The 26,336-nt window shown below is 37.7% G+C and overlaps 2 protein-coding genes across 5 annotated transcripts in view; one reads left to right on the top strand and one right to left on the bottom strand.

Moving 5' to 3' along the window:
* The first annotated feature begins 849 nt into the window (after window positions 1-849).
* Window positions 850-20,568, top strand: tbrg1 (transforming growth factor beta regulator 1). Of its 3 annotated transcripts, none has more exons than XM_077194601.1 (15): window positions 850-1,009; window positions 1,136-1,281; window positions 2,685-2,742; window positions 2,818-2,900; window positions 2,988-3,024; window positions 3,294-3,356; window positions 4,173-4,385; window positions 4,921-4,991; window positions 5,983-6,227; window positions 6,314-6,453; window positions 13,164-13,310; window positions 17,652-17,749; window positions 18,642-18,752; window positions 18,929-19,092; window positions 19,738-20,568. In XM_077194601.1, the coding sequence occupies exons 2-15, from the start codon at window positions 1,166-1,168 to the stop codon at window positions 19,830-19,832; spliced, it is 1,641 nt and encodes a 546-aa protein (XP_077050716.1). In that variant the 5' UTR covers window positions 850-1,009; window positions 1,136-1,165; the 3' UTR covers window positions 19,833-20,568. The 3 variants fall into 3 exon arrangements, with proteins under 3 accessions (XP_077050716.1, XP_077050717.1, XP_077050715.1); XM_077194602.1 differs by having other exon boundaries at window positions 3,284-3,356; XM_077194600.1 differs by having other exon boundaries at window positions 2,818-3,024.
* A 2,736-nt stretch (window positions 20,569-23,304) lies between these two features.
* LOC143700863 (uncharacterized) overlaps window positions 23,305-26,336 on the bottom strand; it is a 68,875-nt gene continuing 65,843 nt past the window's right edge. For both annotated transcript variants that reach the window (XM_077194591.1, XM_077194592.1), the window contains exon 14: window positions 23,305-26,282. In XM_077194591.1, the coding sequence (XP_077050706.1) occupies window positions 25,852-26,282 (431 nt within the window). In that variant the 3' untranslated portion in view covers window positions 23,305-25,851. The remainder of the gene's footprint in view (window positions 26,283-26,336) is intronic.

Here is a 26,336-nt window from a genome sequence, read left to right as displayed (position 1 = left end):
CGGAGACGTTACGTCTGCCTGCCACTTTCCGCTGTACCGCGGGGATCGCCTGAGCTCAGTTTTGGCTCCTCAGCGAAGAAACATATCTGCTTGCTGCCGGCTTCCTCCTTTTATACCCACGAGGTGGGGCGGAGTTACGCCATGCAAATTCCGCAGACCCATGGCATTTCTTTGCCATTGGCTCGTTTTGTAATACTCGAAGTTGATAGGCTTTCTAAGCGAAACCCCATTCGTCGTCATCCGACGTAACGTCTCCGTTCCCTACTCAGGGAACGAGGGTTACATACGTAACCGTAGACGTTTTCTTGTATACATACAATACCGGATGCGCGCGGGCCGAGTTCTGTGAAAGAACATTGCAATTAACGTAGATTTTGCATAGTTTGTAAATTCTTGTTGACTCAATAATAAACTGCAATTTCAGAGTTGGATTTGTTTGTTTGTGTTTCATTTGAATATTAATATAACATTATGTAAAATGTTAGTAAGTTGACTAGTAAGCTAAGTTATAATGTTAGTCATCATGTCTCTAAATGAAATTGTCCAACTAAGTTTGCGAATCATAAAAACCTGACATACCCTATGCATTTAGGTTAGTTTAACGTTACAGCACAACAGCTCCGTGTCATCTCTGCTTCTGCTAGAATAGACGTAAAGAAGCGGTGTTGTTTTCTGCCTCTTAGATGCGCGCGCATCTATGTGATGATGACGTTGCACAGAGACCCGTGTATGTGTTTGTGTTTTTGCAAACACTACCTCTCTTTGATTTATTTTTTAAAAATGTATATCATAAATTATACAGTAGGTGGCACTGAAGCTGATGTGGTGTGTGCTCCCAAAATGTGCTCCCCGGAAACATAAACGATTCACTTAATCGTCCAGTGGTTCCCATTAGCACTGAACACAATTCAATGCTGGATCAAACATGTCAGCAAATTGAAGATCAGAAGAATTTTTATTCTTTCCTGCACAGCATGAGTACTGTAATACATATCGAGTGAGATTACAGGTGAACTTGCATCGACATGTATTCTGAATTTCTGCACGGCTGGATCGTGTTTTTTTGTTTTTACCCTTACGTTAGTTAGCAGTAAAGTTACTAGCACAGATAATGATGTGTGTTATTTCGCCCCAGACGTGGATGTAAAGCACAGATCGGGCAGGGATGGACTCGCTGAACTTTGAGTCAGAGATGGAGGCGGATGGACAGGGCAGTTATTCTCTGTTTCCAGCGCTGGACAGCATGAACAGCCTGACTGGAGCCGCCGAGAGTCTCGACGCGTGAGTTTGGGCGGATGATCAGTCATCTCTAATGTGTTCATTATCAAATACTCCCTTCACTTCTTACGCAATCGAGCCACGTACAGCTGTTTTACATTATTACAAAATGCTGCAGTAATGTTTAAGACGTATTACCACGATCAGGGTTGACCATATGACCAGTAACTGTTACCCATGGTGTTGTTCTTAAAAATGACACTACTGACGTACATATCCCAAAACAGGGTAATAATATAATATCTTGGCCAAAACACAACATTCTTTGTCTTACTGAAAACAGGGCTAAAGGCACACCCTTAAAATGTTAACAAATATATATATATATATATATATATATATATATATATATATATATATATATACATATACACTTGAACATTGATCAACATATTTTGTGTGAAAATAAATTATAAAAGTGGTTTGTTTTGTTTAAAAATCGTGTAAATGTATGCGCTGGCAAGGTGGGTAAAACCAGCAAAAAGGCACGGATTATTTATAGACGATTATGCTTAAGTGTGAACTGAATGTATTGTATTCGTATACTTTTTATTTTGTTTGTTTATTTATTCCAAAAAACAAATAATCACTATAGGGAAATACTAAACATGTAAATTTAAAAGACTTAAATAATCACTAAAAAGTATTAAGTCACATAAAACCAAAGAATAGATTTTTATACATGTAACATGGATAAATCCTATACATTCTCTATATGAAAATAACAATAAAGCAAAATAAAAAATATATATATTAAAGAACACCCATGTATTCGTACACTTAATTGCATGTTATTTACAATTAAATAAAAATGCATTATAGTTTACTTTAACTCATTTAAGTAGGACTTGAGTACATCTTTATATGTAGTTTCATAATTCTATTGTCTTGAAATATGGTTAAAGTGTACTGCTGAATATACTGAGAAGCATTTATGAACAACTGAATATTCTTCACTGTCATTTCTATTAAAACTTGTATGTCATGTATTTAAATATATTTGTAATTACACATCACAATTGTTAGTTAGTAAAGGCATGACAAAAGTTTATTAAAACATAATGGCCTGGTTTCACAGACAGGGCTCAGATTAGCTCTTAGTTCAATTAGGACATTGAAGTATCTTTTATAAATTCAGTGTGAAAGCCCACTAAACCTACTCTGAAACTCTGAGTTTGTTCAGCTAGCGTCATGCAACAGGCACATTCAATACAATTAAAAGCACTTTTTCACAAGGGCTGTGTGTCTCAGTGGGTTTTAGTATGAAGCTGTATTATTTTCTTACTATAGCAGTACTATAAGTAATAGTTAAACTGATAATTGAGATTACTAGACACTGCTAGATCTATGGTGGATGTGTGTAAAAGTTTTACCCGGTCATATACTGTACTTCTGCTCTTCTTCAGTGAAACCCCCAGTGAGGTTGCAGATAAACCGAACCTCACATGGCTCGATGCTGCTCAGGTGAACATCTCTCTTAAACCGTCATTTTCACATACATCTCATGTGATCAAATCAATGAGTTTTCTGATTTTTAAGATTGTTCTGGAAGAGGCTGGGCGCCCCATGCACATCAAGGAGATCAAGCAGCGGATCATTGATCGTGGACTGGTGCAGTCAAAGTACAGAAATATTCCTTCAGGTTCAAATATTTACATGGCAACGCACAGATGTCAAGATAATCGCTGTATCTTTTACTCTATTCACAGTGCAAAGTCGAGCCTTGAGGCAGTCATGTATCGAGAGGTGAGGCAAGGCATGATTTATGACACTCACGCTGTTCACTGTCAGTCATGTTCCATATTTACTTTGTTTTCCATTCAGTACCAGCAATGTGTTTAATTTAGATCATGATTTCACTTGTTTGTCTTTCATTTGTACGTTGATTAAAGTTTTAGAGTGACTGATTTAGGAAACAGGGTAAAGTCAGAGCAGTCTGTCACAGAGAGTCTTCATGTACAGTAAAGTCAGCTCTCAGTCTTCAGCATTTGCTTTAGTTTCACAGTTTGTTACAGACACAGAAAGGCAGCAGACGCTTCAAGAGGATTGAGAGCAGAAATGGAGTTTTTGCGCTGTTGGTAAGTCCATAAGCACGCGTTAGTTAGCCGTTACACTAATTTTAACTAGGAAATAGTTTTCATTAGGACACATGACGATTACTAAGTTCCACATTGTTTTGTTGTTGCTTGTTATTTTTTGTGGCATTTTTCAGGCAACTGTCCAGTCATCATTTTCTTATTTTTATGTTGTTTGGAGTCTGCATCAACACATTAAACAACCACATAATTGTTGATCTCAGTTTATATTTTGTGTGGTCTACTTTAAAGGCGAATTGAGGTTTTTGCAATACTATAATATAGTATGGTTCAAAGTTGTGAGAGGAATGAGGTGGGAACCGGCGAACATTTAACAACTTTTAATGACAAAATAAAAGAAATACAAAAAAAAGCGATCCGCTTGCAGCCCCTCGTGCACGACTGCTGGTTACACAAAAGAGAAACAAAACACAACACAACATAAACTCAGGCGTTCATTATCACTCACGCCACCGGCCTCGCGCCGTTCTCACACGTCCCTCGGCCTCGTCCTGTTCGCCACATATAGGTTCGCCAATTTTTTGACAAAGGAAATATTGTCCACACATGCCATTGGTCGAAGCAACAGTTGACATTTGGTCCTCTAAATCAAACAGAGCTGCTGTGTTTATACTATTTATATAGTCCATCTAATCTTACTTCTATGTTCATTATACTGAGATGACACACTTCACCTTTAAATAGTTTCCAACAATTTAGTGGCATAACCCATGTGACGGTTTTTTCAATCGGACAAAAATGCTCTGCTGATGTTTTTTTGTCTGTTAAACTCTTATTGTTTGTAACTCACATATGCAGACTGATGAAGAGAGACAGCATGCATTGCAGACATTTTCTGCTCAGTCGACTTTCTCAAGTTCAGGGTCCGGTTCGTCGCTGGGACACCTTCCTTCTCCCACAAGCCACACTGAGTCCAGGCCTAAGGCCAGGAAAGGTCCTCGCAAGAACCAAAATGAGAAGTACCGACTGAAGTACGTCCGTCTGCGCAAGGCTGCCCGTTCCATGATATTTGTGAGTGAAAGTTTTTATACCAATAACACAGTGGGTTTAAAGCTGTTCACACTGCAAGCGACAAAGTGACACGATCCCGTTCAATTTAATGACACGCGCAACAGTGGCCTTTGGCGACAGGATACAAGTTGAAAAAAGTTGGATATGTTTAACTTTGTGCAAATTAAAGGGAGACTTGCGCCAGAGACATCCAATAGGAGAGAAGTTAGTGGAGCACACATGATCCGTCACCACATCCTGTAGTGGAGAGTGTTGGCAGGAAGATGAAGTTATTTTAGTGTTCCGTAACTTTCTTTTGATTTATGATTTATCTCTGTGTACATATACAGTGGTACTCGCCAAGCTGACGCTGATCCTGAATGGTCTAGTCAGTGAAACCAGACAGATCTGGATTTTACACTTTCAACACAGATACATATCCAGCTAGTTGTTGGAACACCCACTAGGGATCTCACTGGCGACACTGGCAGCTTAAATATATAATTGCCTATTTATCGGTGTAACCATGCTTGAATTGTTGTCCTTTGACTCCCAGGAAAACGCAGCACTATATGATGAGATTGCTCACCTGGAAGAGAAGTTTGTCCGGGCAAAAGAAGAAAGGAGGTACGCCCGCATTCTCTTATCTTAAGTTTGGGGTCAATATTTTGATTAAAAGCTACAGTAAAGCCATTTATAAAGTTACAAAAGATTTCTTTGACAAATAAAAAAATTTTTTTTAACTTTCCATTCATCAAATAATCCTGAAAAAAAACATTCCCTTAAAAATATAAAGCAGTTTAAAAATATTTTATTACAAATATTAATATTTAACTCTTTCCCTGCCATTGACAGAAATTTCTGGCTTTCTGGGTTTTCACTATTATACGGTAGGGGGCGCTGTACTTCCTGCATCCCTACATACAACAAACACACACACACACACAAACACACTTTTATACATAAACAAACCAATAAATTCAGATTACCTATGTGTTTTGCATTTTTAAAATGCTCAGTTTGTCCACCAGATGGCATCCATCTCATTTCAAAAATTTCTTTCATGAGGTCTAGGCTTGACTCTAAAATGAAATACAGCTTTAAAAAAAATTTAAAAAAATATTTTTTAAAAAAATAATTTTCTATTATATTCAATGGGGGGCAAACTGGGGGGAAATGGGTCATATTTATTGAATAAATATTAATTATAAATCATAAAATTCTCAAAACACCAAAAAAGAAAAGAAAAAAATATTATAAAAAAACAAGTAAAAAAAAAAAATTATGATTTTCTTTTAATAAATATGAATCCCACCCTTCCGGCCCATTTGCACCCGAAGGTCCTGAGTGTGACTCTGAAATGAAGGACCCCAGAGGGTTAAAAGCAGAGGCTCTGTTCTTTCTTTTGACATATTGGATGTTCAGATATTCATACAACAAAACACAACCACTGGGGCCAAAAAATGGTGTAAATTATCAAAAATGCTGGCGGTGTCTGGCAATATTTTTTTAAATGTCGGCAGGCAAAGAGTTAACTGTAGTGTATAATATATGTATATACACACATACGCACCAAAAAGTGAGACACAGTCCACTTAATCTCATCCTGTATCTCCAGATTCCTGCTGAAGTCTTTGTTGCAGTTTCAGTCTCTGTCTGAAGGAGAGGCCGTCCCGACTCCCAGCTGCAGCGCACACACACACACACACACACCTGGCACTATGAGCTCCAGCACACCAGGGAGCGCTGCTCTACCTGCGAGCCACAGCCAGACCCCTGGACTCTGCGCATCTGAAGACAGCCTTTTGAAGAAACCCAAAAAAGAACGAAAAGAGAGAGGAAGAGAGAACGGCAGGGAAGAATGTGAGTGTTTCTCGCTGCTGTGTTCTCTCTTATGTGTCTTTATTTTGATTTAATAGTTACTTAGCATATGTTTGCTCACCTTTCAGTCATGAAGAGGATTTGTAAGAGGAGGAAGGTTGCAGAGGGAGGAGTGCGTAAGCTTGTTCAGCCCATCTCGCTGGACTCTTCCGGGAGACCACTCTTTCCCATCGTCCTCGGTGGACTGACCGTGTACAGCCTAGGAGAGGTCAGACAATCAAACAGTCCTAATGTGTCAAACTCAGTGCTTTTAGTCAAGTCACCTTCATTTACATAGCGCTTTTACCAATATAGCAGCTTTACAGTGGTAATAGGAAATTAAAGTAACAGAGATTGTTTTGGCTTTACATTAGCTCTAGAATAAAGTTATTGTCCTGCTAAAGTTAGTTTTTGATTGATTCACTTCCATTGAGAAGATCATTAGTTATTTCAGGGATGGGCAACTCCGGTCCTTGAGGGCCACTGTCCTGCAGAGTTTTGCTCCAACCCTAATTAAACACACCTGAACAAGCTAATCAATGTTTTCAGGATTAGGGGAGAGTGGGGGCGGTTGCAACACTTTTTACATTTCCTTCAGTTTCTCAGCGACTGTTTGTATTAGAAAGAAAATATATATATATATATATATATTAAACCCATATATGTCACCTACCTGCCCATACTGTTGCAACATGTGTACATGTGATAATATGAAAGTAATTTGTACTTAAATGGACCCTGAAAAATGTAGCAACTGTCCCCATATATGGGGATAGTTGCAACAGTACCGAGGGGCAGTTGCAACAGTCATTTAGATGTAATAAAACTCATACTTCAGCATCATTTTTCAAATCTTTACAGGTGCTGGTCATATAATTAGAATATCATCAAAAAGTTGATTTCAGTAATTCCATTCAAAAAGTGAAATTTGGATATTATATTCATTCATTACACACAGACTGATATATGTCAAGTTAATTTTGATGATTATAACTGACAACTAATGAAAACTCCAAAATCAGTATCTCAGAAAATTAGAATATTGTGAAGACACCTGGTGCCACACTCTAATCAGCTAATTAACTCAAAACACCTGCAAAGGCCTTTAAATGGTCTCTCAGTCTAGTTCTGTAGGCTACACAATCATGGGGAAGACTGGTGACTTGACAGCTGTCCAAAAGACGACCATTGACATCTTGCACAAGGAAGGCAAGACACAAAAGGTCATTGCTAAAAAGGCTGGCTGTTCACAGAGCTCTGTGTCCAAGCACATTAATAGAGAGGCTATGGGAAGGAAAAGATGTGGTAGAAAAAAGTGTACAAACAATAGGGATAACCGCACCCTGGAGAGGATTATGAAACAAAACCCATTCAAAAATGTGGGGGAGATTCACAAAGAGTGGACTGCAGCTGGAGTCAGTGCTTCAAGAACCACCACGCACAGACGTATGCAAGACATGGGTTTCAGCTGTCGCATTCCTTGTGTCAAGCCACTCTTGGACAAGACACAGCGTCAGAAGCGTCTCGCCTGGGCTAAAGACAAAAAGGACTGGACTGATGCTGAGTGGTCCAAAGTTATGTTCTCTGATGAAAGTAAATTTTGCATTTCCTTTGGAAATCAAGGTACCAGAGTCTGGAGGTAGAGAGGAGAGGGACAGAATCCACGTTGCTTGAAGTCCAATGTAAAGTTTCCACAGTCAGTGATGGTCTGGGGTGCCATGTCATCTGCTAGTGTTGGTCCACTGTGTTTTCTGAGGTCCAAGGTCAACGCAGCCGTCTACCAGGAAGTTTTAGAGCACTTCATGCTTCCTGCTGCTGACCAACTTTATGGAGATGCAGATTTCATTTTCCAACAGGACTTGGCACCTGCACACAGTGCCAAAGCTACCAGTACCTGGTTTAAGGACCATGCTATCCCTGTTCTTAATTGGCCAGCAAACTCGCCAGACCTTAACCCTATAGAAAATCTATGGGTATTGTGAAGAGGAAGATGCGATACACCAGACCCAACAATGCAGAAGAGCTGAAGGCCACTATCAGAGCAACCTGGGCTCTCATAACACCTGAGCAGTGCCACAGACTGATCGACTCCATGCCACACCGGATTGCTGCAGTAATTCAGGCAAAAGGAGCCCCAACTAAGTATTGAGTGCTGTACATGCTCATACTTTTCATGTTCATACTTTTCAGTTGGCCAACATTTCTAAAAATCCTTTTTTTGTATTTGGTCTTAAGTAATATTCTAATTTTCGGAGATACTGAATTTGGGATTTTCATTAGTTGTCAATTTTAATCATCACAATTAAATGAAATAAACATTTGAAATATATCAGTCTGTGTGTAATGAATGAATATAATATCCAATAAGACTGTGACACTGGGGTGAGGTCTAACAGTCTCATGTGAGAACTCAGCTTGCACTGGAGGAACTGCAGAAGAAGCAGATGTCCCAGCTTGCTCTGGAAGAACTGGTGGTGGCGGCCGGTCTGTTACCAAAGATGGTGCAAAGTCACTGTCTTTGAATTTATCCCTCTGAGCCTACACTCTGCTTTAATACCTTCCTCATGCTTAGGCCTACCTCTTTAGTGCTGAGACCATAGAAAAGATCAGCTGCTCTTTTTAGGTATTCTGCCAGGCTATCTTCCTGTTGGACTGAGAAGACCCTCCTCGGGGTCCAGTTACCTGTCCTCATCTCTTCTCCTTGACTTAGCCTTTCTCTCTTTTTAATAAAGCGGTAGAGGTTTGTGTGGCAAATTGAATACTGTTTTGCCACAGACTTCACTGTCCTGCTGTCATTGCGCACTACAGCAGCAGCTAAGGACAGAATAGGTAGAGGGACACCCCTATCTGTTTTCCTTTTCCCGTCTTGTGGCATACTGAAAAAACAGAACAAAAAAAGTAGGATACATTTCAGCCTAGTTTGACTTTTAAAAAAGCAATTTGCTGAAATACAAAGAGGAGACACCTGGCTATTGAAATATGTTCTTTATCAAACCACTGAATTGTCTTTTATATCAATTTTATCTAATTGTCATTATTATTGTCATGAGGGACAGTTGCAACACCATGTGGGGACAGTTGCAAAAATGCGTTGCAACTGTCCCACCTCCTGGCAGCCATCTTAAAACTAGAAAAGCTAGCCTAACACATTAGCTTGAACACATTGTACCTAAGTCTATTAAGAGCTAAGAAACTACACATTCAAATTATAAAACTATAAAGATCAATACTTAAACCGTTTAAACAGTATGACAAAAAATCTAGTTGTAAAAAAAGTTACTTTTTTACCTAGAATTTCAGTTCTCCCTTAAGGAGGTTTAACATGTGGCTGTTAACTTCTAGAAAGAAGGAGGGGCATACTGAGCATGTGCAGTAGGAGTGTCATGACTCTGGCTCATTCCTGATTGGAGAAATCAGCAATGTTGCAACTGCCACACGTTGCAACTGTCCCCACTCTCCCCTACTAAAAAATAATTTTTGTCAGGGTTGGAGCTAAACTCTGCAGGACAGTGGCCCTCGAGGACCGGAGTTGCCCATCCCTGAGTTATTTACTTAGGGGCCGCTTACACGACACCGTTTTAAATGAAAACAGAACATTTTTAATGTGTTCTAGCCGTTCATTTGCACGACAGCAAAAATCATTAAAAAAAGCAGCTTAAATCTGCAGTAGTCAGTTGGTACAAGGAGTTTGACTCATGTTATATAATAAGGTCATAAATATTGTTTTCTTGGCAGTAAGAGGTAGCAGTTTTTAAGAGCAAGTTTTTAAGAGCAGTTTTTAAGAGAAATTTTAACCCATGGTTTCTCTATTTCAAACATAGAAATCAGCAGTGCATCTTTCTCTGATCACAGGCCTGTACTCTTTACTGTCCCTCTCACTGGCCGTATCCTCAGAAACCCATCGCTGGCACGCTTAACTCGCCGTCTTACAATTTTCTGCAGCCTACCATGATCATGATATACGTAACTGTTTGGAGTCTGACTCTACTCTGCATAATCTGGACGCTGATGCACATCTTAATCTTTTTAATTCCACTTGTGCAGATATTATGAATTCTAATGTGCCCTGGCACACTGACACTACACGTACCCTTAGACGGGTATGTAGACTAGGGTGGCCACCCGTCCCGCACGTCGCATATTGAGAAAATGTCCCGCATTTGTATCAGTCTGTTGGTTTTTAATTATCATATTAAGAAAACGTGCATGCGTTCTTTTGCCTTTTTAAGAAAGCATTTGATTTATTCTTTTTGCGGCGTAGTTTTTCACCTATAGTTAACAGCGCTTCGTCAGAAGTACAAATACAACAGCCGTTTTTAAAATCCTATCCAATGGTTAAAGGAGAGGAGTAAACACGGTCACCAGTGGGTTGTGACGGCTGTCAATCAAAATGTGGAGCGTGATTCGTTCCATGTGTTTCTGTCAGAAAACAAATGGATAATTCGGTAATTTAAATTTTACAGAATTTATCAACTTGTTGCCTGCTGTGGTTGTTCTAATTCACATCCTTTCTAAAAAAAAAAAAAAAGAATGTTTTTGGTTTAATATATTCTTAATATATAAGACTGTCAATTATCTAAATTCATGTTGGTTTATATTTTATTTGTTTATTTTGTTGGATTTTAGCTGGACTTGGTCAGAACTGTTTCAAAAATAGTTCTCTGCATGATGCCTGCCTTTGGGCTCAGTGATGTTGAATTTAAATGTCATGTAAAATAAAGACATGTTATGTTACATTGTGATGTAATGCTGTTTTCTGGAAGGGACTAAAGGACAAATAATTTTTATCAGCTGAAAGGCAGAATAAAAATGTTTTTATTAAGTTAGATAAACATTATATAACAGTTTCAGGTTATGTTTTAGTGTTGGTAACATGTCCCACATTGTCCCACACAAACTTATAATCGTCCCACATTTGGTTTGTTTGATAGTGGTCACCCTAATGTAGACGGGCTGAGCGCCAATGGAAAAGGGACTGAGTTTGTTTCAGAATGCTTCAAAAAACGCAAAATGCAAATATTTTTCTGAACCTATTACAAACAATTTTCATAAACCAAGTTCTCTTTTCCACTATTAACTCTGTTTTAAATCCTCCTGTGCATTCTATTTTAGAGTCCGCTGTTGCTGTCTGTGACAACTTTGGAATGTTTTTTGTTGATAAGATCACAACTTTAAGATCTCAGTGGTCTAACTCTGTATATACTATGCATGATGCTCCATTATGTTCTTCCATCTGGCCTGAGTTGGAGACGATTAATCTGGACTCATGTAATGAAATTGTTGGTCACCTAAAACCTACTATCTGTCCTCAGGGTATTATTCCACCTTTTTTCCTGAGACAAATTATGGACACAGTTGGGCCTGGCCTGTTATTGGTTATTAACAAATGCCTACTGGTTTCTTCCCTAACAGTCTTAAAGCTGCTGTGGTGTTGACATATAGACATCATGCATATAGGATTTAAGATGCCATATCTTAAAAAAAAAAAAAAACTTGGATCCTTCCCCTCTTTCTAATTTCTGTCCTATTTCTAATCTACCTTTTATTTCAAAGATCCTCGAGAGAGTTGCACTGACTCAGTTACAATCATACTTGGCTGTAAATTCTCTTCATGAAACGTTTCAATCTGGTTTTAAAGCTTTACACAGTACTGAATCTGCCCTTTTAAGAGTTTCAAGCAATATTTTTACAGAAACCGATTCTGGGAAATCCATGGCTTTGGTTTTATTAGATCTGAGTGCTGCATCTGATTTGGTCGATCATGAGGTCCTGTTGAGACATCTGGAGATATCTGTGGGCTTTCGTGGCGTAGTCTTACAGTGGTTCCGGTATTATCTGACCAACAGATGTTTTAGTGATCGTATTGGTCATCAGTCCTCCTCTAGTGTACCTCTAAACTGTGGAGTGATCCCACACTAAACTGTGGAGTGATCCCACAGTAAACTGTGGAGTCCCTCAGGGATCAATCCTCGGGCCGGTATTGTTTATTCTGTACATGCTACCTCTGCCTTCCATTTTTAATAAATACGGAGTATCCCTTCATCTATACGCTCATGATATTCAGATCTATTTCCCCTTAAAACATGACGATAAAAATGGTTTACAACCCCTGTTGGTCTGTTTAAATGAACTTAAGCTTTGGCTTTCAAGAAATTTTCTAAATTTAAACAAAAATAAAACTGAAATAATTCTATTTGGGCCCAAGGAAAACTGTGTGCTTGATTTTGACTGTGTTCTCTTGTCCCATATAAAACTTAGTGCACTAGAAATCTGGGCTTTCTATTTTATCACAACCTAAAATTTGATGAACAGATCAGTACTGTTGTAAAATAATGCTTTTTTCATCTTTGAGATAAAAAGGGTTTAACTTTAGAAAGTTGGCAGAGTAACTTTCAAATAGTGATTCATGATTTCATAACTCGTCTAGACTATTATAATTAACTTTTTTTGGTGTCTCTCAGTCTTCCCTCTCCTGTCTACAGTTAGTGCAAACAACAGACTCCTTACTGGCACCCGCTAGTGTGAGTCAGCCACCCCCATTTTATCCAGTCTGCACAGACTACCTGTCAAAATAGTTTTTTTCGTTTATAAAGCTCTCAGCAAATTGGCCCCTCAGTTCCATTACTCATGGTGCCTAGATCCAGACTTAAAAATGAGGTGATCGTGCTTTTGCGACTGCAGGCCCAAAACTTTGTATAATTACAGTCTCCCTCTTTACATCACATTAGCTCTCTCTGTTTCTATTTATTCTCTTTGCCTTTTAATACTCCTGGATTTAGGTACGATTATTGTTTACCTATTGTAGTTTTATTTTTTTCTGTTCTGTTCAGCACTTTGGTCACTCTTGGTTGTTTTTAAATGTGCTTTATAAATAAATATTATATTGTTTTGTATTGTATGGTTCCTTCCTGAGCTCATATGTTTGTGTTTTGATGGTAGATCATCACAGACAGGGCTCTGTTTCATGACGACACTGCTATCTATCCTGTGGGCTTCTGCAGCACCAGAGTCTTCGCCAGCATGAAGAATTCTGATCAGAAATGTCTCTACACCTGCCAAATCAAAGACGGTGGCCAAGGACCACAGGTGCTCACTTGTGCATGTGCATGCTTCTGTATAGTTGATGATTTTACTGAACATACTGGTAGCACTTTGCTTTACAGTCCTGTTTCGCATGAACATACTATGTACTTATTGTAGTAATGACACTAACTAGGTACTAACCCTGAACCTACCCCTAAACCTTAACTTAACCCATGTTAGATAGGAGGAAATCACTGATATACACTGATCTGATGTGTGTGTGATTGGAGGAAATCACTGATATACACTGATCTGATGTGTGTGTGTGATAGGAGGAAATCACTGATATACACTGATCTGATGTGTGTGTGTGATTGGAGGAAATCACTGATATACACTGATCTGATGTGTGTGTGTGATTGGAGGATATCACTGATCTGATGTGTGTGTGTGATTGGAAAAAGTTGGAAAAAGATGGCGGCATCGGCAGCAGTACAGGTAGCTAGCAGCAGCAGCTTGGCAGGCGCTGATTTTTCACCTATCCTAAAGACATCTGGGAAGCTGCCTGATATAAGAACTGCCGTAAAAACCAAGACTTTATGGCCATTGACAAAAGATACAAATGCCCGGGCCTTAAGTGTGCTAATTGTGGTGCTTTACTTGATGGCTCTCACTACTACACAAATGTTTGGGAGCTGGGTAGCTGCTTGTGAACGTTCAACTTCATCTGGCGGTGTGCCAAAGACGATCGCTGCTCCACTGGACTCGTGGAGCCAGTATATAATCTACTCTAACGTACTGGACGGTGGGCGAGCCGTTTATCAGGATAAACACAGCGGTCAGCTACGCGCACGGAGAGTAGCTCGTCATGCAAAGGTTCAGGAAGGATATGCGTTGATTCTTTGCATTATGCTACTACTATGCGGGGATGTTCATGCAAATCCGGGCCCTATGGTCGTACAACATTCACCGCAGCTGAATACATCCACGGCAACACCAGTGACCTCCATACTACAAGGTAACATATCAGCATGCTGTGCGTCCAAAACTGCAGAATTAATCTCGCTGCAGACTATTGTCACCTCCAAACAACAAAACACTAAACTCTTTCAAACAGTTAATCACGCATCGGTACTCTGGAATCCTAAAACAAAACCAAAAGGAATATTTGGCGGACATATAAACATACGCAGTGTGATTTCAAAAACGGAACAATTGGAACATCTACTTTTGGACTCAAATCTTGATTACCTGTGTCTTACAGAGACTTGGTTAACATCCATGACTCCTTTATCCGTGTTTTCAATTCCTGGATATAATGTTTACAGGCGGGACAGAGGGAAGGGGAAAGGAGGCGGAGTCTTAATCTTTGTGAAAGACAGCATCAATAGTCATCAAATAGACATTCCAGTGCAAACCTTGGAGTGCGTCGGTGTTACTATAACCCTTTCAGCACAAATGTCATTCATTCTATTTGCTGTATATCGACCACCAAATGCGACAAATGAATTTTATCTTGGCTTAGCTGAAATACTTAAAAAATATGAAAGAAAAGAAACTCTGTTAATGGGTGATCTGAATATAAACTGGCTTGATAAAATAAGAAAGAAAAAACTTAAGGATATTACAAACTCGGTACAAATGACTCAAATGATAAACAAGCCAACTAGACTAACAAAAAAAACTCAAACTTTGATTGATCTCATATTTACAAATAAACCAGATAGGGTTACCAAAACATATAATTTAATAACAGGTTTGTCAGATCACAACCTTACTCTAGTTGCTAGAAAAATAAATAAATCCAGGAATAGGGACAAACAGCAATTAAAAAATCAAAATAAAATTCTTCATATTCCTAAGAGAAATCAAATTGCACTGATGAATGATTTAAATGAAATTGATTGGGAGTGTAAAGTTGACAGTAAAGGCTGTGAGTATACATGTAATAATATTACCTTAACTTTACAGGAGACCGTTACTAAATATACAGAATTAAAGAGAAATAAAACTAATAAAAATAAATTGCCATGGTTTGGTAACTCTCTCTGGGATCTAATGAAGCAGAGAGACCTGGCACTTAAAACCTTTCTTAAATCAAAATTGACCACTGATCATTATGTATATAAAAGTCTAAGGAACAAGGTTACCTCGCAGCTTCGAAAAGCCAAGGCAAACTTCTATCTAAATATGATTAAAGACGCAAAAGGCAATAGTAAACTTCTCTGGAAAAGTATGGACAAATTACTTGGTAAAGAAAAAACAAATTGTGATCATGTACAACTTAAAATAAATGGAGTTATTCAAAATGATAATATAGAGGTGGCAACACATTTTAATGATTATTTTTTAAATTCGGTGCGGGATCTGGCAGATATGTTCCCGAAACCAATTTGTATATATAACTTTAATTGTGATGAGTCATTCTTTAAATTGTCTCATGTAGATGAAAGGACAGTTTTGAAAGTAATATCACACATAAATAATAGTAAATCTAAAGACATTTTTTCCATTGATTCTGTGTTTTTAAAAGAGCACAAGGAAATTTTAACTCCAGTGTTAACTAAAGTTATAAATCAGTCTATAAATGAAAGTATCTTCCCCACATCTTTGAAAACAGCTATAGTAAAGCCTATACACAAGTCAGGAGACAAGCTCCAGGTCTCTAACTATCGACCTATAAGCATTCTTCCTACTATCTCCAAAGTCTTTGAAAAAGTAGTTGCAGCACAGTTAGTGGAACATCTTGATTGCAATACTGCATTACATCCTCTCCAGTTTGGTTTCAGAAAACGATACTCAACGGAGACAGCATGTTGCTACTTAATAGAAGAAATAAAATCAAGTTTGGATAGTGGAGGTGTTGTAGGGGCGATCTTTCTTGACTTGCGTAGGGCTTTCGATACAGTAAACCATGAACTACTAATGGATAAATTAACACATTTCTCTATTAGTATAAGTACAATAAATTGGATTAAATCTTTTCTTAGTGCAAGGCAACAGTGTGTATCAATAAATAATGTATCATCTCCCTTACAAGCATGCACTATGGGTGTGCCTCAGGGCTCTATATTAGGGCCCTTGTTGTTTTCTCTTTATATTAATGATTTTCCGTCTGTGTGTATTAATGCTAAAATGATAATGTATGCTGATGACACAGTGGTGTATATTCATGGCAAAACTGTTATGGATGTTGCTCGAAAGTTAACTGAGGAAATGAAAAACATCTCCATTTGGCTAAAAAAATCTCACTTAACTTTGAATGTTGACAAAACAGTTTCTATGTTTTTCACAAACCGCTGCAAGTCCTCGCTATGTAAAACTGAACCAAAAATTATTATTGAGGGTCAGGAAATTTCAAGAGTTGACCAAATTAAATATTTAGGAGTCATTCTTGACCCAAATTTAAATTTTAAAAAACATATTAAAAAGATAACCAACACGTTGAAAATGAACATAGCACATTTTAGATATATTAGGAACTCTTTGACCATAGATGCATCTAATTTATATCTGAATGCGATGATAATTCCGCACTTTCGATACTGCATGACGAGTTGGTCACAAGCATGTAAAACAGCACTAAGGTCCCTGGAATCATTGTACAAAAGATCTCTTAAGATTCATGACAAGAAATCTAGGTTGTTTCATCATTGTCATATTCTTAAAAAACATAGTATTTTAAGTTTTGAAAATACAGTCATATATTCAAATATCTGTCTTTTGTTTAAGATAATAAATGGTACTGCAGGCCCTCCGTTAAAAAGGTTTATTTCACTGAGCTCAGAAATTGCAACTAGAGTCACTCGATCCACTGTCCGGGGCGAGTGTAGGATTCCTCAGTGTAAAACAGCATTCGGCAGCTCAGCTTTCTCATGTGTGGCCATCAGACAATGGAATCAGTTGCCAACGGAGCTGACCACATGTGTACATTTTAGCACTTTTTCAGACCGGGCCAAAAAATGGCTTCTTTTAAAACAAACATGCTTGCATAATGTATTGTAATTGACGTGTATGTGAGAGGGTATTTGTAAATGAATGTTGAAGAATGAATGAAGGGTGTGACTCTTTTTCTTCTTCTTTTATTGTGTTATTTTGTGCTGTTTTTGAGAGGAATGATTTTATTAATATGTGTATCTGTTGACATCAGCCTGCCCAGGGACTACAGGTGAAAATTAGCACAAGTGCTATAACCTGGTAAAATGCATCTCTCCTCTTAAGGTTAATGTATATTTTGCATTGTCCCTGTTTAAAAATAAATAAAGAAAAAAAAAAAAAAAAATGTAGTTACCTTACACTACTCATTACTTTTGTGGTAAGAACACTGTAAGTACATTTAAAGTGCACATACTGTAAAATGAAGTGTTACCAACATTCTTGTAATTTATTCTTTGTAATATTTAGTTTGAGATCGCACCAGAGGATGACCCACAGAATGCAATCGTTGCTTCATCTGTGCTCAGCTGTCACACAAACCTGCTGAAAGCCATCGCCGCCCGCAGGTGAAGTCTTGAACATGCCTATCTGTCGCTCATACTGATCATTGAATAGAATTAAATTAGTCTACAGATTGCAAACCAGCATTTACCAGTGTAAATCTTTTATATTTTCATCACGTTAAAGCACTTTGTCCCCCAACATCCTCAGTACTGTAATGCAAAAAAAGATAATTAAATTGTGAAATATATTTAAATATCATTGTTATACACTGCAGTTCAAAAAAATGTAAAAAAAAAAAAAATTAATACATTTATTCAGCAAGGGGGCATTAAATTAATCCAAAGGGACAGTAAAGACATTTATAATGTTACAAAAGATTTCTATTTCAAATAAATACTTCTCTTTTAAGCTTTCTATTCATCAACGAATCCTGAAAAATATTTCCATAAAAATATGAAGCAGCAATACTGTTTTCAACATTGATAACAATAAGAAATGTTTCTTGAGCAGCAAATCATCATATTAGAGTGATTTCCGAAGGATCATGTGACACTGAAGACTGGAGTAATGATGCTGAACATTCAGCTTTGATCAAAGGAATAAATTACATTTTAAAATATTACAATAGAAAACCTAATTTTAAATAGTTAAAACAGTAATATTGTAAATTATTTTTACTGTGTTTTTGTCAAATAAATGCAGGCTTCGTGAGCAGAAGAAACTTCTTTCACAAATATTTTAAATATCGTACCAACCCCAAACTATTGAGTGGTAATGTGTGTATAAAATTTTTATAAAATGAATAAAAACATTTAAAAATAAAATCTTAATGATCTTGCATTTAGGTTTATCCACCTTGTGACCCAGAAATGTGTTTGATTCACTTTGTACTACACAGAATATGTTCCCAAAATGAACATGATTTTTTTTCCTCCTCCTTTTTTTTTAATCTAGTGCCAAACCCTTGATCAGCGTCGTCCCGTCGGGAGCAGACTTTTTTGGTTTCTCTCACCCCACCATTCAGAACCTGATCCAGAGCTGTCCTGGGGCTCGCAAGTGCAGCAAGTGAGTAACATTCAGTTTTATTCTACACAACAGAATAATGTGATCAGATTAGTTTTATTGCAAGCTTCGAAAATGTCTCAGAAGCCACAATAAAACTTTTTAGGTCATAAAAATGTATTTATTAATGACATACTAGTTGCAAAGTATTGAGTTTCTGTTTGCTTTCCCTGCTTCAGTTATCAGTGGGTGCGTTTCGATGTTTGTCGGCCTGGTGACGGACAGGTGGCACATGGCCTTTCAGAAGATGATGCGTCTGTGAACTTTGAGTCGTTTCAGCGAGTGCAAAGCTGTGAGGAGAGCCTGACCAATCAGAACCTTACATCAGAACACAGCAGCACAGGTCCGACAGTTACATAAACCACAGCAAACCATTTATGCAGGATTACGTTATTGTTGTTTGTCGTCACATTTATTTATCTAGCTCTTTATGCACTACAGATCATGTCACAGCGGCTTTACATGAATAAGAAAGGAAAATAAAAGTTGTAAATAACAGAAAATAATTATGTTGTAAAATAATTATGAAACTCAATTTAAGCTGTAAAGCATCTCTACAGAAGATAATAGTATTATTCAGCTCAAGTCAAGTCAGTGTTAGTTTTAATTCAGTTCAATGAACGTGTTAATATTGTAAAGTTCATTCAGACATTTATCCAGCTCAATTCAGTTCTCATCCAAAAGTGCCAGTGCAGTTAAATGTACATGATGTAACGTTTGGCCCTCTCGCGGTTAAAAAACAAGACTGTTTTGATTTTGCAGAAGAACTTTTTATTTTTTGGTTATACTTCGGTTCTGTGCGACTCATAACTAAAAAATAGATTGTTTTAAAAGAAGGATTGATGATGTTTTGACTCATTTAAAATGTTAATTTGAGAAGAAAAAAAAGTTTCATAGTGCACCTTTAAATTGATAATATTATTTTTCTTGTAGCCATGATAATTAAAATGACGGAGTTTCTGAAGGAAATAAATGTTGTGTTTGACAGTGCGACCCCTACAGGCCACCATCTCCTCATCTCTCCTGAGCTCAGCAGCGCTGCAGAACACAGCTGTCACTGCTCTCTCCAACACTTCTGTCTGAGCTGCAGGCGGGTCCTGTTTACAGAAGTACAACTGAATCATGGATTCAGCATTTGGCACTCAGATCTGCATTATGAAAAAAGAATGACAGTTATAATGGATGCATCTCTGCATGCCACAATATTGAGCAATATCAGTCAGATTATTATTATTTTTTTACGTTATAGAAATCAAAGTCCTTGTCATGTCTGTTATATTCGTTGTACTCTTAAAGTGTGATGATCATTGTCCTTACTGTGAGATGTTTAAGATAAAATAGAGGAAATGGAGGACTAAATCAAACCTTAAGCTTTTAGTGTTAAGGCTTGTTCACAACAGGGACAATGACTATAGCATATATTAGAATGAAACACCAAAGCATGATATTGTTCTGGTTATTGTAAACATGCACTGCAGTTTTTTTTATCATCTGCTGCTTTAAATGCTCAAGCTCTGTTTTTACCATTCCTGTTTTGAAAAAAAAAAAAAAAGATTCCTTGAAAGTGGTTCCAACAATACGGTTCCTTTGAGCAATTATTGTGGTTATGGTGTGGAGAACTCACTTGCTCCTTCAAAAGCCACACAACACCCTTCAGGCTTTTATCTTTCATTATGTAGGTCATTCCCTGTGTTTGATGAGAAATTCATAAAGAAATCTTTTGTTATTATACCCTACTTATCATTTGTAATGCTTTGTGATTATGTGGTAAATGTGAGCCTTCAGAACATATTAAACTTGAAGTGTCATGCCCTGACAATCGTGGTTATCTGGGAACTGATGATGTTACAGTGTTTGGAGGATGAAATACCTCAGACAACCACCAGATGTCACTGTAGGACTGTGAAATGGCAGAAACTACACATTCACGGGTTTAGCTGTTGCGTCACATCTTGCCTTGAACGACACAGATTTAAAGTCATAATGAAATCAGAATTGACCCCTTCATGTTTTTAATGCGTTTTCCTGCTCTTATTGTCAATTATTCAACATAAAAATGTGCTCTGCCTCTGAGGACACTTACCTTTTCAGCTGACATCAACCTCTTGTTTTCCTCGCATATTTTAACTTTAAACGATTCAATCAGTTACTGATGGATGGGTTTACTTTAAAAGATGTCACATTATTATAGGAAAGTATATTTGTTTAATTTAACTAGTGCAGCTTTGCAGAATATTCTGAGCATTTGCATAATATTATTCTAATATTCTTTGCATTTCACTGTTTTTATTCATTTTGATGAATACTGAATCTGTGTTAGTGTATATCTATAATAATCATGATGTTCACACACAACTGCTCTCCTCTCACTCCTGATTTCTCTCACAGGGACAGGAGAGCTGTCAGAGTCAATACATGGGAAAACTACGTAACTTGCATTACTCATTTGAAAAAGTAACTTTTCAACTAATGCATTACTTAGTTACTTGACAAAAGTAGCCTGATTACTTGTGTGTTGAGTGTTGCAACAATGGATTTGAGTTTTAAAGATGTTCTCGTAAAGTGTGCAGTGCAACCCACTTTACGCTATGTTGTTGTTACCTGGTTAAACTCGCATTTGTCTGGTTAATGTATCTTAATTTCAAACTGAAAACTACCCAGCGTTTGTAAATGTGACTGGCCACGTCATTGTCTCTCTAAGCGAACACCTCACTGTCATTGTGACTTCACCCTGTTAAAGACAATTGACAGCTGAGACAGGAAACAGACTAATTGAGATGCTGACCTGCTGGTCTTGAGCACAATGCTGTGAATGAGAGCTCGGGTGTGTATCCTGAGACCCAGCAGGTGTGAGGGAGGGGTCCCGACTTCATCACTGTCAGAGTGTGTGTGTGTGTGTGTGTGTGTGTGTGACACGGCTCATTTATGTGTTTTAAGAGGACTGAACTTCCTACGTTTCCTCACGGACGGGTGGGAACAGGAAGGCAAGAGTTATATCCGCCCATTCCCTCTTTAAGAGGTCAAAGTTCACATTTGTCATACGGCACTCTCACTCTCTGCTGACCTCTGACTCACTTTCCCTATAATGCACTTCAGCTCACACTTTATATCTCTATCATCGTTCTAGATGACGAGTGAAGCTAGTGAATCATTATTTTGGACCGATCTGCAAAACATTTATAGTTACGTTCGTGTAGTATGCATTTGAGAGTTGATTTTGTGAATTATAAAAATAGGGATGAACAACATGTTGCCACTAAAATGAAATCAGTGGTTTAAAGTATTTTAGTAGTACTTCACAACTGTACTTATTAGTAACAATTATAAGTATAAGTATTATTTGGGAATCTGTACTTTCCTTGAAATCTGTAAAACCCCAAAACCACATTTATAATAAAAAATAAATAAAAAACGTTTTACTCCATTACAAATTCATGTGGACATAGTACAAGTACGACATCATGACTTAAATCTGTCCTTGATTTAATAATAAATTATATATATATAGATATATATATATATACTATCATATATTCTGTGACTTACAAGCCAATCAATCATGCTCCCATAAGTGTATCTTTCCTTTTAAACAGCCAATTCATTTTTTTAAAGAATAGTTCAGCAAAAAAATAATAAATACATTTCTATAATTTTCCCACGTCATTCTCATTCCAAACCTGCATGACTTCAGTGGATCTCAAAATGAGTTCTAAGTATATTCATGATTTTATTCATGATGCTGATATGCTTTGATTCATGATTCGTGCTGTACTGCTTTTTTGGCCAAATTTGGAATTTTCTTAATTGTCAGCATCATTAAAATTCCAAAATTGGCCAAAAAAAGCAGCACAGCAGGAATCATGAATCAAAGCATATCAGCATGAAAGCGGTCCACACAAGTCATGTGCTGTATTCCAGGTCTTCTGAAGCTACATATAAGAATCTCCATTGACATACGCAGGAGATGTGTTTGTATAATAACCATCATTTGTAGATGAATGAACTTGAGTTAAGGGTGAAAATGGTTCATGATCCATTCTTGATTATTAGACTAAAATCACTATATTCAAATCTATCAACTCTGTAAAATCATCTGATCAAAAATAAACAGGAGAATTCCGGATCTGCTGTGTCTTATAGAGTCTTACATAGTCAGAACAATGAGAAATAAGTCATTTTGTTATTTCTTTATAGAGGTTTTCACTTGCAATGCACAATGCAGTTGTTTTCACAATGCAGCATTTAATGAAATTACATCAGAAGTAACTGTAATTAAATTACAGGAAAATGAAGAGTAATCCCTTACTTTACTTGTTTAAGGGAAAAGTAATTATATTTCAATAATCACTTAGTAATGCATTACACCCAACACTGATCTGTGAATCGAAAATGAATCAAACTCTCTAACGCTGAGTAGCTGTAAAATAAACAAATAAATAAATGAAATGATTGAGGTGTTTATATGTCTCTGCGAACATGCTGTAATATTATTTGCGGTAGTGAACATGAAAGTCAACATTGACACGTACAGTAAACTGCTGTTAGGAGCAGGACGCTCTGTGAACAAATGTCCTTTTATTCACTTCACACAGCTACCAAATGGCAGTTAGACAGTAAGGAAGAGTCAGTAATACAGAACAATAAAATCACACACACACACACACACATAGCAAATGTGCTGCAATATCGCTAATGCAATGCACACAAACACGTGCTTTGATTGATAAATGCAATTTAATTACAATTCGAGTGGAACGAGTGAAACAGGAAATTAAAATGGCAACATTTTGAAAGGAGTCAGCATACAAAAATGGCAAAAATGTATATGTACAACATATGTACAATGGCGCTATATACATCCAATTATTATAAAAATCATACATCTTGTACATCTCCAACATGACAGGCAATAATTAACAAGATTTTTAAGGATGTCAACTGGCACTTTTTCAGTCGGTGCTGCTATTTTCCCCATAATTCCTTTAAATGTCAATCATTGACACAAATATACTGTTTTTACGCAAGTATCAAAAAGTTAGGGGCCTCATTTATACAATGTTGTGTAGAAACTGTCCTACATTTGATCTTATGATCATTTCTCAAATATGCCTAGTGTGATTCATCCATACGCCTTTCTGTCCTGAAATTTATATTTGTGAAATTTACAAATCGCAAGTGATTTTGAAATTGTGTGCAGCCGAATGGTTTCAGATCTCCACCTTGTAAAGGGATAATTTATGTTATCTGCATATAAAAGAGCACCAGTCAATGTCCAAATGCTTTACTTGAGAATAAGTGGCAAGAATTGCTTAGATTTCCAAATTCCTCCAGGGAAAAGTGTGTAGCTACGCTTGATCCGACCCTAACGCGTCGCTGAGCACTTTTCCATGTCAAATACGGCTTTTATAAATATGAAAGTTGGCGTGGATTTTCGAGTCCACAAACTCTATGTTCAAATCTGTGCGTGCGCATGGTTTATAAATGAGGCCCAGGGAGTTGTGATGATGTGCATGGCTTTGTGGGAATTTATGGCGAATCGTTCACAAACACAGTCATACATATAGGCTACACTTACACGCTCACAAACACACACTTACAATCAAACAAATGTGTACAAATATATAGTGTAAACACAATAAAACACACTTAAATATCCGGGATTCAAAGAAGCTGAATTACTGGCCTTTAAAAACACTTCTTGCTCTTTCTTCCAAACTCATTTCTGACCTGACAGGGTCCAAAATTAACTCTCGCCAAGCATGAAATATGACAAATAAAATGGATTTACTCACCAGTTGGCTGGTAACTTTATCAGGAACTGTAAAATTGATGGTTTAAATCGATTAGTAAGAATGAAAATCTGATCCTCGCTGATGTAAATGACATGAACTTTTATAGTGAGTTTTATATGGTGTCATATTGTACGTGGTATAATATTCCTCACATTTTGTAACAGCGCAGTTTCATGGTCTCATCTGAATTTGTCTCGTATCAATTATCATTGAAAGAAAAATATTAATTTGTTACAGTTTCATGAAATATTTATGGCTGCTCAATTTTCTTAAAGGCACACTATGTAACTTTTCGCCACTAGAGGTCGCTCATTCAAAACAAAGGCATAGCTTGATGACACCTTGATTTCGCAGAATCATGGGAGTTGTAGTCTTCACCTCCACAGCGGGTGGAGAATACGATGGACTCGGGCAGAAATCATATTCATGGATGACCACCAGTAATGTATTTAAGATTTATTAACGTTACGAAAGCCACTAATGAGAGACAAGCACAACACACGGCTCGAGAGCAGTGGAGCTTTTATTACGCCGCTGATTCTTCCGGTCATGCGTTTGTGAATTAATGAATGAATGAAGCATTTATATAGCGCTTTCATATGTACTACTGTACACCCAAAGCGCTTTACAATTGTATCAGGGAAACTCTGTGTGAGGTAACGCAGCTCTGTTTTATCATATTAGATACATTTGAGTGTGTTTTACAGTTATAATGCTACTCTGTGCTATAACTGCTACTATATGAGACACTTGTTGCTCACTGCGGTAAGCAAGATCAATATTAGGTATGGTAAAACATCGTACTCGCGGTATATCAAGAAAACGAGATTTAAACAAAAAGACTAACTGTGTTGAGCTGTATAAAAATGATTAGTTTTCTGTTGATGAAATCAGCAATAAATTGGAAATCAAGGGTAACGCGGGTATGATGTCATTGATAGGCGATCCGTGTCCTGGTTAAAAACTGCTTATTTCTCTGTATTTAAACATTCTAAGAAACATTTGGGATACTGTAAGTACACAAATCAACAAAAAATAGAAAAATTTTCTAGTGATTATTGGATATCTAAACTAAAAATCTTACATAGTGTGCCTTTAATTCAACCATCATTGGCAAGACAGCTAATTCAAATTTTGGACTCTGTCTGTCAAGAGTTTATTCAGTTGAGCGTGCCAATAATATCCATCCCAGTTTGAACCCACTCAGATACCTATTACGCAACACTCAGAGGTCAAGGTTCATGAGCAGAGGTTGATTAAGATACCACAACAGAAGTCATTTATTCCCCCAGAGGTCAAAGTGCAGTCAGTCACACCTCCAGGTCCTGGTTTTCTGCATAGTGGAAGCGGTTGAGTTTCTCACGCTGGCGGTTGCAGATGTCCATCTTGGGTCCGTGTGCTGGTTTGAGAGCTGGAGAGGGTGCAGGTGAGGGAGGAAGAGTGAGCTCGATCTCTTCGCTGCAGAGCACTGGCGTGGGCACAGAGGCGGGCACTGTTTGGGCAGGAGGCAGCAGAGCCACGCTGTGGTCCAGGTTACGGATGAGAGTGCAGAGCCGCTGGTTGTTAATGGCGTTGTCTTCGGGCGCTGAGGTGCGCAGCTGCTCTTTGGTTCGATGGCGGTGGTGCAGACGGGACAGTAGTAGTGCACACACAGAGCAGCTGCCTGACACAAGCAGGGCAAACACACCCACCAACACCATATAGAGGCTGAACCCGCTCAACCCTGGGTCTGAAACGGCTCCTGAACAGCAAGAAAGATCATTTCAACATCATTTCACATGCTAAAGAACTGTTT

The sequence above is a fragment of the Siphateles boraxobius genome, unplaced genomic scaffold (genome assembly GCF_051911475.1).
Source record: "Siphateles boraxobius isolate OS27281-9 unplaced genomic scaffold, OSU_SipBor_1 32, whole genome shotgun sequence".
Taxonomy (NCBI): Eukaryota; Metazoa; Chordata; class Actinopteri; order Cypriniformes; family Leuciscidae; genus Siphateles; species Siphateles boraxobius.
Note: the sequence above shows the minus strand (reverse complement) of the source record. Positions and strands in the feature narration are given on the sequence as shown.

Bases quoted from the DNA above. Each gene is read 5' to 3' on its own strand.
- tbrg1 (XM_077194600.1), top strand. From the start codon at position 1,166: ATGGACTCGCTGAACTTTGAGTCAGAGATGGAGGCGGATGGACAGGGC. The intron at 2,743-2,817 runs GTGAACATCTCT...CTGATTTTTAAG, and splicing joins CATGGCTCGATGCTGCTCAG to ATTGTTCTGGAAGAGGCTGG. The intron at 4,386-4,920 runs GTGAGTGAAAGT...TTTGACTCCCAG, and splicing joins CTGCCCGTTCCATGATATTT to GAAAACGCAGCACTATATGA.